The sequence below is a fragment of the Phaseolus vulgaris genome, chromosome 6 (assembly GCF_051622355.1).
Source record: "Phaseolus vulgaris cultivar YP4 chromosome 6, ASM5162235v1, whole genome shotgun sequence".
Classification (NCBI taxonomy): domain Eukaryota; kingdom Viridiplantae; phylum Streptophyta; class Magnoliopsida; order Fabales; family Fabaceae; genus Phaseolus; species Phaseolus vulgaris.
The window spans coordinates 27,211,228-27,224,436 of NC_143503.1; the positions used below are offsets into that span (position 1 = coordinate 27,211,228).

At 41.8% G+C, this 13,209-nt stretch overlaps 1 protein-coding gene across 3 annotated transcripts; it reads right to left on the reverse strand.

Moving 5' to 3' along the window:
• Nucleotides 1-543: 543 nt before the first annotated feature.
• On the reverse strand, nt 544-12,605 carry LOC137831738 (bifunctional 3-dehydroquinate dehydratase/shikimate dehydrogenase, chloroplastic-like). 3 transcript variants are annotated; one of them, XR_016521502.1, is made up of 10 exons: nt 12,208-12,599; nt 11,890-11,995; nt 10,968-11,192; nt 10,397-10,737; nt 10,196-10,259; nt 9,384-9,492; nt 9,043-9,192; nt 8,283-8,427; nt 7,859-8,021; nt 544-824 (listed from the first exon to the last, which is right to left on the reverse strand). XR_016521502.1 is itself a non-coding variant. In XM_090303384.1 (10 exons), exons 1-10 carry the CDS (start codon nt 12,423-12,425, stop codon nt 781-783), a joined length of 1,569 nt encoding a protein of 522 aa, XP_090159510.1. In that variant the 5' UTR covers nt 12,426-12,605; the 3' UTR covers nt 544-780. The 3 variants fall into 3 exon arrangements, 2 of the variants coding, with proteins under 2 accessions (XP_090159510.1, XP_090159511.1); XM_090303384.1 differs by having other exon boundaries at nt 8,283-8,431; nt 12,208-12,605; XM_090303385.1 differs by lacking the exon at nt 10,968-11,192 and having other exon boundaries at nt 8,283-8,431; nt 12,208-12,545.
• Nucleotides 12,606-13,209: the final 604 nt, after the last annotated feature.

Sequence of the window (13,209 nt, forward strand, 5' to 3'; positions counted from 1 at the left end):
TATAATAAATCTTAAGTTTAATTTAATTTTATAAAATTAATTCGAAATTTGTACTCACATATGTCACCTATATCTTTATTTTCAGTTGATATAAGATTCAAACAAACACCTAATTTAATTTATAGCATAATATTTATATTATTGATAATAGAAAAACATGATAATATTTCACAAAACATTTATTTATTAAATTAAATATATTTTTTTAATTATAAAATATAATGTTTTCTTAGAAGAAAATTAAGTTGAATGATACCATCTCAGTAGGAAATTATGCAAAATTATTTAAGGTAAAGTGTTGGTAAATTCATATTTGTGAATTGATGTACTTTGGAAAAAGAAATACAGAGAGAGAAAAAAAAGACGTAAAATTAATAAAAAAAAAGCTTAACTCCATTAATAACATAAATAAATAATCTCATACTTGAAGATCTTTTTAGGAAAATAAAGCAAAACTTGCGTAAAGGGGTGTAATCTTAGGCCATCCTGATGAAGAACACCACATCACATGCAAGAGCTGAAAAACTTCTGAAACAACTGGTGTTGATGTCTAAGACATTAAATATTTACTTCTTTTTCATTAAACTCATAGAAAAGATTAACAATTAAAAGACAATATATTTCACTTCCTGTATATTTTTCTTAGAAAAAATAAATTATGAAGAAAAAAACAATACAGGAAACATTCTGGTTCTTCGATAAATGAGATGTGATGCACATGAATTTCTTGGAAGGAGCAGCCTCCACCAATTGTAGGATCAATTTATGGAAGCAACATCTTCAAAACTTGGATAAAACAATTTCTCGCATTAACTCTTTAGGGGCTGCACAGAGAATAAATGAGATCAGAGAATTAACTTTACACCTAATTAAACTGCTATGCCGTAATTAGAATAGTATATAACTGAGTTAATCTTTACCTAACAAACTACTAAGTTAAACAAAAATTCATTTATTCTTTTTCATTTTCAAGTGGTGCTGGCCGATAGTGAATATTTGTGGTTGAGGTAATTTTTGTGGTGTTTTTCATTTTTTTAAAACCATAAAACAAAACAAACAAAAAATGTGCAAAATGAAGTTAAATCTCAGAAAAAAATATCTTCTCAATATGAAATGTCGAATACAACGAATATTTCCATCAACTTAATGTAGAATACAACGAATATTTTCGTCAACTCTTTCATATATGTTCAAATGATGGAACAACTCTTTTAACCATCGAGAGATATGAGATGCAGGTGCACCTAGTGTTATTTAAAAATGTAAAATTATTTAAAAAAAAATAAAAATTAAAACTGATTTTTTACAATTATTGTGGAGTTGCAAGGAAAGGTACTGTGGTGATAGTAGTGGTGGTGGAAGAATTTGTCCCTTATTTCTAATCTATATGAAGTATAGGCTTTGGGAAAAGAATAATAATTTGATTTTTAATCGATAGGGGTCATGGATTGGATTTTTAATTCTTTAGGGGCTGCACAGAGAATAAATGAGATCAGAGCATTAACTTTACACCTAATGCATCTATTAAACTGAACTATTACACCTAATTAAATTGCTATACCGTAATTAGAATAGTATATAACTGAGTTAATCTTTACCTTACAAACTAGTGAAAACAAAAGTCCATTTACGTATTTATATATAAGGAAATTGATCTTATATGAAAATAATCATGCCTTCTCCTAAACTCTATACTTTTTTTAATACGTTTCTAAGTATGGTGGAGAGTGTGATATCTTCTTTTTCATTTTTAAGTGGTGGTAACTCGTTGTGAACGCTTGTGGTTGATATAAGTTTTGCAGTGTTTTTATCGATTGTGGTTTTGTTTGCTTTTATTTTTTATTTTTTTGGAAACCACAAAACAAAAGAAAACAACAATATGCAAAAATGAAGTTAAAACTAAAAAAAAAAAATATTCTCATTAGGGAATGTCGAATACAACGAATATTCCTGCCAACTCTTTTATACATGTTCAAATGATAGAACTACTCTCTTAACGAAAGGGAGGTATGAGATGCATGGTGCACTTGGTGTTATTTAAAATGTTATTTAAAATGTGAAACCATGTTTCATTTAAAGTTATTTTAAATTTTAAAAAGATTAAAACAGATTTTTTACAATTATTATGAAATTATTATGGAGGTGAAGTAGGGGTGGCCATGGATTGGATTTTTCAAAATCCAATATAGATCTAATCCAAATCCAAATAAATAGATTGGATTTAAAATCCATATCCATTTTAACTAGATCAAATTTAAATAGATTTTTTAAAAATCCATTTAAAGTGGATTAAATCTAGATTCAATCCATTTTGTTAATTAGATTAAATTCACTTTGTCAATTACATTAAATCTAGTTTGATATGGATACAAACTAACTTGGCTCGAACTGCGCCTAAGCCGACTTAATCTCAATGCGGACCAACTCAGTTCAACATCGACCCGGGCTTGGACGACTCAACATCAGCCCGAGCCCAGACGAATCAACATCGACCCGGGCCCAGACTACTCAACATCGGCCCGGGCCCGGACGACTCGACATTGGACCGGGCACGAATGACTCGACATCGACTAGTACCCGGATGACTCAACATCGGCCCGGGCTTGGAAGACTCGACATCGGCCTTGACCTGGACGACTCGACAACGACCCTGGCCCAGACGACTCGACATCTGCCCTGGCCCAGACGACTCGACATCGACCTCGGCCTGGACAACTCAACATTGGCCTGGGCCGGACGACTTGACATCGGCCCGAGCCCAGACGACTCAACAATGGCCAAGCCTGAATGATTAGACATTGGCTCGAGTCTGTTCGACTCACATGGGCCCGGGCCCGCTTGGCTTGACATGAGTCCGGGCTCGCTCGACTCGACATTAGACAGGGCCCAATTGACTTGACCTCGACATCGGGCCGAGCCCGGACAACTCGACATCGGCCCAAACCCGGACGACTCGACATCGACCCGGACCCACTATGCTCGACATTAGCCAGGGCCCATTCGACTCGACATAGACACAGGCCCGCTCCACTCGACATCGGCCCGAGCCTGTTCGGCTCGACACCGGTCCACGCACGGGAGACTCGACATTGGCTTGGGCCCTCTCGGCTCGACATTGGTCAAGGCCCAATCGACTCGACTTCGGCCCGGGAGACTCGACATCGGTTTGTGCCCGTTCGGCTCGACATCGGCCAGGGCCCAATCGCCTTGACAACGACCCGTGTTTGCTCCACTCAACATTGACTCGGGCCTGTTCGGCTCGACATCGGCTCGGGCTTGCTCAACTAGACATTGACCTGGGCCCGTTCGTCTCGACATCGACCCAGGTCCGGACGGCTCGACATCGGCCCTGACACGAGAGAGTCAACATTGTTTCGGGCCCGCTCGGCTCGACATTGGCCCGAGCCCAATCGGCTCGACTTCGGCCCGGGACACTCGACTTCGGCCCAATCCACTTGACATCAGCCAGGGCCCAATCGCCTTGACATCAACCCTGGTTCGCTCCACTCGACAACGACCTGTGCCCGTTCAGTTCTAAATCGGCCTGAGCCTGGGAGATTCGACATTGGCTCAAGCCCAGACGACTCGACATTGGCCCGGGCCCAAATGACTTGACACCAGCTTGGGCCCGGGAGACTCGACATTGACCCGGGCCTGTTCGGCAAGACATCGACCCGAGATTGCTCAGCTCGACATTGATTTGGGCCTGTTTGGCTAGTCATTGGCTCGAGCTCGGTTGGCTCGATATTGGCCCGCGCCCAATCGACTCGACATCAGCCCAGGCCCGGGCTACTCGACATTGACTCGGGCCTGTTCGGCTCGACACCAGCCCAGGCTTGCTCAACACGACATTAGCTTGGGCCCGTTCGGCTTGACATTGACCCGGGCACGGGAGACACGACATTGGATCGAGCCCGCTCGGCTCGACATTGGCCCGGGCCATATCGGCTCGACTTCAGCCCGGGAGACTCGACATCAGCTTGTGCCTGTTCGGCTTGACATGGGCCCGGGCCCGTTCGGTTCTACATCGGCCCCGGCCTGAGAGATTCGACATTGGCACGGGCCCGATCGGCTCGATATTGGCCCGGGTCCAATCGACTCGACATCGACCCAGGCCCAGGAGACTCGACATTTACTTGGGGTCGTTCGACTCGACATCGACCCGAGCCCAATCGACTCGACATCAACCAAGACTGAGAGACTCGATATTAACTCAGGCTCGTTCGACTCGACATCGGCCATAGCCTGGTCGGCTCGATATCGGCCCGCGACCAATCATCTCGACATCGGCCCAAGCCCGGGAGACTCGACATTGACTCGGGCCAGTTCAGCTTGACATCGGCCCGGGCTTGCTCAACACGACATTGTCCTGGGCCCGGACGACTCGACATCGACCCGGACCTGCTTTGCTCGACATTATTTAGGACCCATTCGACTCGACATAGACACAAGTCCGCTTCACTCAACATCGGCCCGAGCTCGTTTGGCTCGACATTAGCTCGGGCCCGTTCAGCTCGATATTGGCCCGGGACCAATCGACTCAACATTGACCCAGGCCCAAGAGACTCAACATTGACTCAGGCCCGTTCGGCTCGACATCGGCCCGGGCTTGCTCAACTCGCAATTAGCCCGGGCCCAATCGACTTGACATCGGCTTGGGTCCGGGAGACTCGACAATGACCTAGACCCGTTAGGCAACACATCGGTCCGGGATATCTCAACTCGACATTGACCTGGGCCCGTTTGGCTCGACATTGGCCCAGTCCCGGACGACTCGACATTGGCTTGAGACCAATCAACTCGACATCGGCCCAGGCCTGGAAGACTCGACATTGACCCGGGCCTGTTCGGCTCGACATTGACTCGGGCCCGTTCGGCTCGACATCGACCGTGGCCCGGACGACTCGACATTAGCCCGGGTCCGCTCTGCTCCACATTAGCCACAGTCCATTCGACTCGACATAGACACAGGCCCGCTCCAGTCCACATCGGCTCGAGCCCGGCTCGACATCGGCCCAGGCACGCGAGAGTCGACATTAGCTCAGGCACGCTCGGCTCGACATTTGCCCGAGTCCAATCGACTCGACTTCAGCCCGGGAGACTCGACATTGGCTCGGGCCCGTCGGCTCGATATTGGCCCGGGACCACTCCCTCGACATTGACCTAAGTCCGGGAGACTCAACATTGAGTCGGGCCCGTTTGGCTCGACATCGGCCCAGGCTTGCTCAACTAGACATTGGCTTGGGCCTAATCGACATGACATCGGCCCGGGCCCAATCGACTTGACATCGGCCTAGGCCTGGGAGACTTAACATTGACCTGGGTCCGTTTGCAAGACATCGGCACAGGATTGCTCAACTCGACATTGACCTGGGCCCGTTTGGCTTGACATTGGCTCAGGCTCGATCGGCTCGATATTGGCCCGAGACCAATCAACTCGACATCGGCCCAAGCCCGAAAGACTCGACATTGACTCAGGCCCGTTCGGCTCGACATAGGCCCGAGCTTACTCAACTCGACATTGGCTTGGGCCCGTTTGGCTCGACATCAGCCCAGGCCCGAACGACTCAACATCGGCCTGGGCCCGCTCTGCTCAACATTAGCCAGGGCCCATTCGACTCGACATAGACACATACCCGCTCCACTCGACACCGGCCCGAGCCCGTTCGGCTCGACATCGGCTCAGGCCTGGATGACTCAACATCGGAATGGGCCCGCTCTGCTCGACATTAGCCAAGGCCCATTCGACTCGACATAGACACAGGCTCGCTCCACTCGACATCGGCCCGTGCACATTCGGCTCGACATTGCCTGAGCTCCATCGACTCGACTTCGGCCCGGGAGACTCGATATCGGTCTGTGCCTGTTCCTCTTGACATTGGCCAGGGCCCAATCGCCTTGACATCGACCTAGGTCCGCTCCACTCGATAATGCCCCGAACCCATTCGGTTTTACATCTGCCTGAGCCTAGGAGATTGGACATTGGCTCGGGCCCGGTTGGCTCAACATTGGCCCGGGCCCAAATGACTTGACATCGGCCTGGCCCGGGAGACTCGACATTGACCTGGGCCCGTTTGACAAGACATCGGCCCGAGATTGCTCAGCTCGATATTGATCTGGGCCCGTTTGTCTCGTCATTGGCTCAGGCCCGGTCGGCTTGATATTGGTCTGGGCCCAATCGACTCGACATCGACCCAGGCCCGGAAGACTCGACATTGACTCGAGACCATTCAGCTCGACATCGGTTTGGGCTTGCTCTGCTCGACATTGAACCTGGCCCAATCGACTTGACATCGACCCAAGCCTGCTCTAATCGACATCAGCCCGGGCACAAGAGACTCGACAATGGCTCGGGCCCGCTCGGCTCGACATTGGCCTGGGCCCAATCGGCTCGACTTCGGCCCGGGAGACTCGACATTGGCCTGTGCCCGGGAGACTCGACATCGGCCAGGGCCCAATCGACTTGACATCGACTCGCGTCCGCTCCACTCGACATCGACCCGAGCCCGTTCGGTTCTACATATGCCCGGGCCTGGGAGATTCGACATTGGCTCGGGCCCGGACAACTCGACATTGGCCCAGGCCCAATCGACTCGACATCATCTTGGGCCCGGGAGACTTGACATTGACTCGGGCCCGTTCGACAAGACATCAGCCCGGGATTGCTCAGCTCGACATTGACCTAGGCCCGTTTGGCTCGACATTGGCTTGGGCCCGGTCTGCTCGATATTGGCCCGGATCCAATCGACTCGACATCGACCCAGGCCCGGGAAACTCGACATTGACTCGAGCTCGTTCGGCTCGACATTAGCCCGGGCCCAATCGACTTAACATCGACCCAGGCCCGGGAGACTCGACATTGACTCGGGCTCGTTCGGCTTGATATTGACTCGAGCTCGTTCGGCTCGACATCGGCCCGGCCTTGCTCAACTCGACATCGGCCTGGGCCCGTTCGGCTTGACATCAGCCCAGGCTCGAGAGACTCGACATTGGCTCGGGCCTGCTCGGCTCGATATTGGCTCGACATTGGCCCAAGCCCAATCGACTTGACATCGACCCTGGCACGGGAGACTTGACATAGGTCCGGACCCGTTCAACTCGACATTGACCTGGGCTCTTTTGGCTTGACATCGACCCGAGCTTGTTCGGCTCAACGTTGGCCTGGCTCGTTCGGCTCGACATTGGCTCGGGTTTGCTCAGCTCGACATTGGCCCGGGCCAGCTCGACTCGAAATCTGTCTGGGCCCACTCGGCTCGACATTGACCCGGATCCGCTCGGCTCGACATTGGCTAGATTGTCTTGACTTAACTTGGATCGGGCCAAGTCAAAATCCATCCCAAAATGCAATTTGGATAATTCAAAAATGTATCCAATCCATATCCAATTAAATGGATTGGATTTAAAATCCAAAAATATGGATTTGGATTTGAAATAAATCCATTTAAATGAATTAAAACTAATATGGATATGAATAATTATGGATGAGATTTTGTAATTTGGATTTTTTTTCTTACTTATGTGCAAGGAAAGTTCGGGTGGTGATAGTAGTGATGGTGGAAGTATTTGTTCCATATTTCTATTCTATACGAATTATAGGCTTGTGAAAAGAATATTAATTTGATTTCTAATGGATATTAAATTCAAATTTCTTGTAAAGTTTAAAAAAATGAACGCTCATGTAAATAATATTACTTACCTAAACTATTGAGATCTTATTGTAATTTTCTCTATATAGCTTTTATATTACTCAAATAAACAAAAATTAAGAATTTTGAATTTTAGAGTGCAAATGAATAACTAAAAATAGAGTTGAGGGATAAAAAAAAGGTTCCGTGAAAAGAGAAAAAGAAGATTGTACCTTCTAGGCCGGTGAAAAGATTAAACTGACCAATAGCTTGCCTTAGGAACATTTCTACTCCACCCACAGTTGTTGCTCCTGCACCATCTGCTTCCTTCAGTAATCTTGTTCTTCTTGGTGTATATACAGCATCAAACACTAACCAGTAATCTTCCAAAGTTCCCTTCAAGAAGACACAAGCAACAATAACTAAACTCACATCAAACATTTTTTTAAGGACACAACTAAGAGTGCATTCCTTGAATGCTTGTGCTACATTTCTTTATTAGAAGTGAAGTTTCATTTTCATAACTTATGTTAACTTTTAATGAAAACTTTAGTCAAGCAGATCAATATAACGAGGTTTCAATTCTGAATAGAAAATAACACTAAAAATCTGCATCTGTGTTTTTGTCCTAATTTATTTGAATAAAGAGTGTAGAACCTCTGCCACCGGAATTCTGTCAGTATTTGGATGCATTCCTACAGGTGTTGCATTTGCAAGAATTGCCCCTTTCTCTGGCTGAAAGTTGACCAACTCTTTGTAGGGCTGAGCCTCACCAGATACAGCACAGGCAAGAGATTTTGCTCTGTCTTTTTAAACAAATTAGAGAATAAGAAAACATTTGTCAATGCAAAATTGATAAGAATAACATACAGAATAACATAATAAAAGCCCTTGACCAAAAAAAAAATGAAGAAACTCCAGGACAGAGGAAAAACAATTCACTGTGTTGAAGTTTGGTATGAGATAAATTCTAAGGAGCATAGTATTAAGAAGTAGAAGTATAACTCAATCTTATAAAACTGACTCATAAGATCTAACCAACACTGATTAGGATAGACTCTAAATAACTTTGATATTATATTAACAAGTGAGATTTCTAATACATATATTATATGAAATATCCTTATGTGGGATTTCTAATACATAGTTCATATTAAAACATAGCTCAATAGCATGATTGTATGCCACAATAAACCCAAAAACTCTAAAATATTTCTTCACCAAATTGGTCTTGCTGTGAATTTCTCAGACCGGGCCAAGAATCAGGAACACAACAATAGCAAACATAGCCCCTAGATCTAGTGCAATTAACTGTTAACTTCGTGAAAAATCAGTGCATGCAACATCAAGGTATCAAACTTGATTGATCAAAGGAAAATTAAATTTATTATACACAATATATCCCTTATTTCTTTACCAAAATCAATGTCAAATATTACTAGACGAGCTCCTCTGCTTTTAGCACCAAATGCCAGTGCTTTCCCTGCACCTCCCGCACCAACTAGCACAAACAATCGACCCGCGAGGGGTGAACCTAAAGATGCTCCACCATCATTGCAACCATGTTCTGACAAAAAATTTATTCAAGGAATCGGTAAAATAGTATCAGTAAATTGAAGGAATTGAAAAAGTTTACAAGACTTAGATCAATCTATTTATATCCTTGTCAAAAAAAATCTCAAATCAAATAACAGCATATGTAATTTTCTCGTAGAATTTTAAAAAACTGAAATAAGCATAACAGTGGAGGAGATTTACCAATGAGTGCATCCTCAATTGCAGCAATTGCAGCCTCACAATCTGTATTATAACCAACCAGCTTCCCATCTCCTGGTCTCCTTATGATAGTATTAACAGCTCCTATAGACTGGTGGAACATGAAATGAAACAATTTGATCATGCATTACTAAATATTCATTACATGGAAGAACAACCGCATCATAATAAGTCCATTTCAATGGAGCACCATTAGCTTCAACTAACAGCATACGTTACAACATTAATTTTCTTTGAACTAATTTAGACAGACTAATCTTTCAGAATAACATCAGAGTCCAACTCTTACAGAAAAATACATAAAAACTATCAGTTAATGCATGGAAGACATACTTTCCAATTATGTTTATATTCCCCACCAAAACATTTGGTCATGTGTTGGAGATCACGTTAACTAAGATAAAGACATTTCATAGTATATAAGTGGATGTAAATTTTACCTTATAAGTCGTTTTATAAAGTTGAGTTAAACTTGAAATACACTTTTTTTTTAACATCATGGAATCAAGTTACTGGGAAATAATGCATTGATGAGTGCATAATAAACTGAAGGAATAGGTAAGAAAGAACAAACATAATATATATGTCAGCCCAGGTGTTCCAGTGAGCAAGATTATCTTGAGGCAAAACCTTGAGACGTTGACCATGGAAAAAATTGAGTGACTTGAGCCAAAGTTTTTTAGTTTATATCTTAGAAGAGAGAAGAAGTACTATGGAAATACATGTTCAGCCATGATCTTGGTAAAAGACCAGCACCATGGAACATTTCCATATGTTGAACGAAAGAATAAAACCTGAGCAAGTGGATGGAGTTCATCGCAGAACCTTAGAACTTCTTCCTTATAGGGAATTCCAACACTGCACTACAAAAGTAGATGAGAATTTTCCAAATAAGAAGCGATAACAAAACTATTAAACACAATCATTCATGTTAACCGCAAAGTGAAATATATGATTCCAAGTTGTAAGTGGATTAATACCAACATGTGACATACCTAAAACCACTAAAATCAGGGCTTGGATAGGTGCTAAAGAATTCTTTAAGATCGTCAACAAACATGGGGACATAGATTCCATTGTAGTTTACATGTCTGAAGGAAGGATTATGCAATATAGGGCCTTTGCTGTGGCTAACTGGTTTTGAGATGAGCCCAAAAACTTTAGTATCTTCATTTACACGCTCCAATTTATAGGCTTCCTTGAGACTTTCAAGAGAAGGCATACCAGGGATTGGATTTCCTGCCAATGATCCATAGACAAAGAACCCACCAAATTTTGGACTTAGAAGGTGGCTTATCAGTCCTCTTTCTCCAACAGAATAAGCAATCAATGGTACCTGCAGATTCTTACCAGATCAGGAAAACATTATAAAATACAAACAGAGAATGAGAAAATTAATTTTACTATAACACAAAAAGATTGAAAAGATCTGAACAGAAGAGTCTTGGTTGTCAGGTTTCCATCTTTTTACATTAGAAACATCCTTCTTTACAAAAATCATTCAATTCCACACTTAAAGAAACCAAGAAAACAAGATTCAGAAAAAAGAAAGAAAAAAACTCATGCCTGACAATGGGGAAACAAGCTAAATATTCTCATAACTTCTGTTATATCAACTGCATGTGTAACAAGTTTTATGATATCTGATCCAGTTGCTTGCATGAGTGCAACAAGTTGAAGGAGTTCTTCTTGCGTAGGGGTGATGTCATCCACATAGCAAGAAACAATTATTTTTCCATGACTGTTATGATTTCTCCTATGTTCAACCAAGGTAGGAAGACAAGAAGCTTCCTGAACAGCCATACAGTGTAAGTAAAGGAGACATTACATGTATATATACAGTTAACTGTCAATGATAAGCACCCAAGTGGGATGTTACTCTCTACATGCCATGGCCAATCTAAAATGCACACGTGATAGGCTTATTTCAAAGATATCATGATGCAATGGGTGCTATATATTTACAAATGTATTCAAGTTCTTATAACATAATAAATATATAACTGCAATTATATGGATGACAATTAAAATTACATTTATTAGATATAATAAACTTTTATAAATCATTCTCATAATAAAATTTGTGCTTCACAATGTTGTAGATCTCACATCGACTAGAGATAATGACATTTCATAGTATATAAGTAAGTACAAACCTCACATCATAGACCGGTTTTATAAGATTAAGTTAGACTTAAATAATATGGTATCAAAGTCATTTAGATCTATCTTAACAAGAGTTTGTTGGTTTTATTAAGCCACCAGCTATCAAACCCCCCTTAAATATATAGTGTCATGCATGAGTTGGAGGGTCTCAACGTGAGGAAAAGTGATAAAAGATAAAGGACATTTTATAATATATAACTGGTACAAACCAACACTTATAAGCGGATTTTATAAGGTTATCAATCTCAAAAAGCTCTATCACGTTCATATAACTTCTTCAATTTCCCGTAGAAAACAATATCCAATGCAGAAAAAACTATACCTTCAGCTCAACCTCTATGAAATCAGCCCCCAATTCCACAGCTAATTGCAATGCTTCCAATCGCATGATCTCATCGCCTTTGTGCAAACTACCTCCCCATGTTGGCCTTCAAACAAGTAAACAGAACAAACACGTTGAATGCAAAAGATTAAGAGTGTGAAAGAAAGATACAGACACTTGACCTTACAAGCAAAGAGTAAGATCTGAAAGCAGGATAAGTTTGTAGTAAAGTTAAAAAATTGACTATGAAAATAGATGATAATCCTATCATACTAAAACAAAATTATTAAAAGAAACATCTGAAGTGAGATGAATGACCTGTGAGCAATAAGCAAGGGTAGTGGCTTATTTTGGAGGATGATTTTGAGGTGAAGAAGAGGGTGGAAGTTGGTGATGCAGTCCAACCAAACCTCCACAGCATCAGCACCTTCTGTCTTTGCATGTTTCATGTCATTCAAAATCTGCTCAACAGATACAGATTGTTGTTGAGTTGTGATTGGAGCACAAATGTTGCATACTTGGTTAGCACTACCCATTTGTTTAGATTTCTGAAACAAGTCAAGAACAAGAACTACACAGGAGATTAATTTGTTAAGAGAAGCAAAATGAAGAACAAGATCTCTCAGTGAGGTAAGTAGTTATCTCAAGCTGACAGGGCTCCACCTGTATTAGATAGAAGTTATGATTTTAAAACTAAATCTGCTTCAACTACCTCTTTCAGTCTTTCACAAGTCACAGGTTTTAAACCAATCAGATGAAACTTGTTAAATAATAATATTACTATTTCATTTATCCTATTATTCTGTTAACTAAATTTTTAAATTTTTAAAATATTAAATAATATAACTTATTTTTTAACATCATTTTAAAAGTATACAGAAGTAATTTAAAGTTTGAAAGTGTAATAAAGACATTAAAAAATGTAAGTTAATTTACTAAAAAGTTTGGCCTGGAATATTTATTTGAAATAAAAAACTGCTTTTAATGTAAAAAATTATTTTGTAATACTATCATCTAGAGTTTTATGGAATAGGCACTCACAATAAAAAAATTGGGTGAATAATATTTATTTGAAAAAAAACTGCTTTTAATGTAAAAATATATTTTGTAGTACTGTCACCTAGAGTTTTATTTAAAAATCAAGGTCTTACATTTATAGTCATGCTAACATTCTTCAAATGTAAAAATTATAAGATTCAAATCTTAAATTTATGACCCCTCCAATAGAGATGTTTTAATAAATTCTTATACCTTAACTAGCCATTACTTTTTCATATAGTTCCTCTTAAAAGTTTTATTTTGGTTCCTATAGTTTATTGA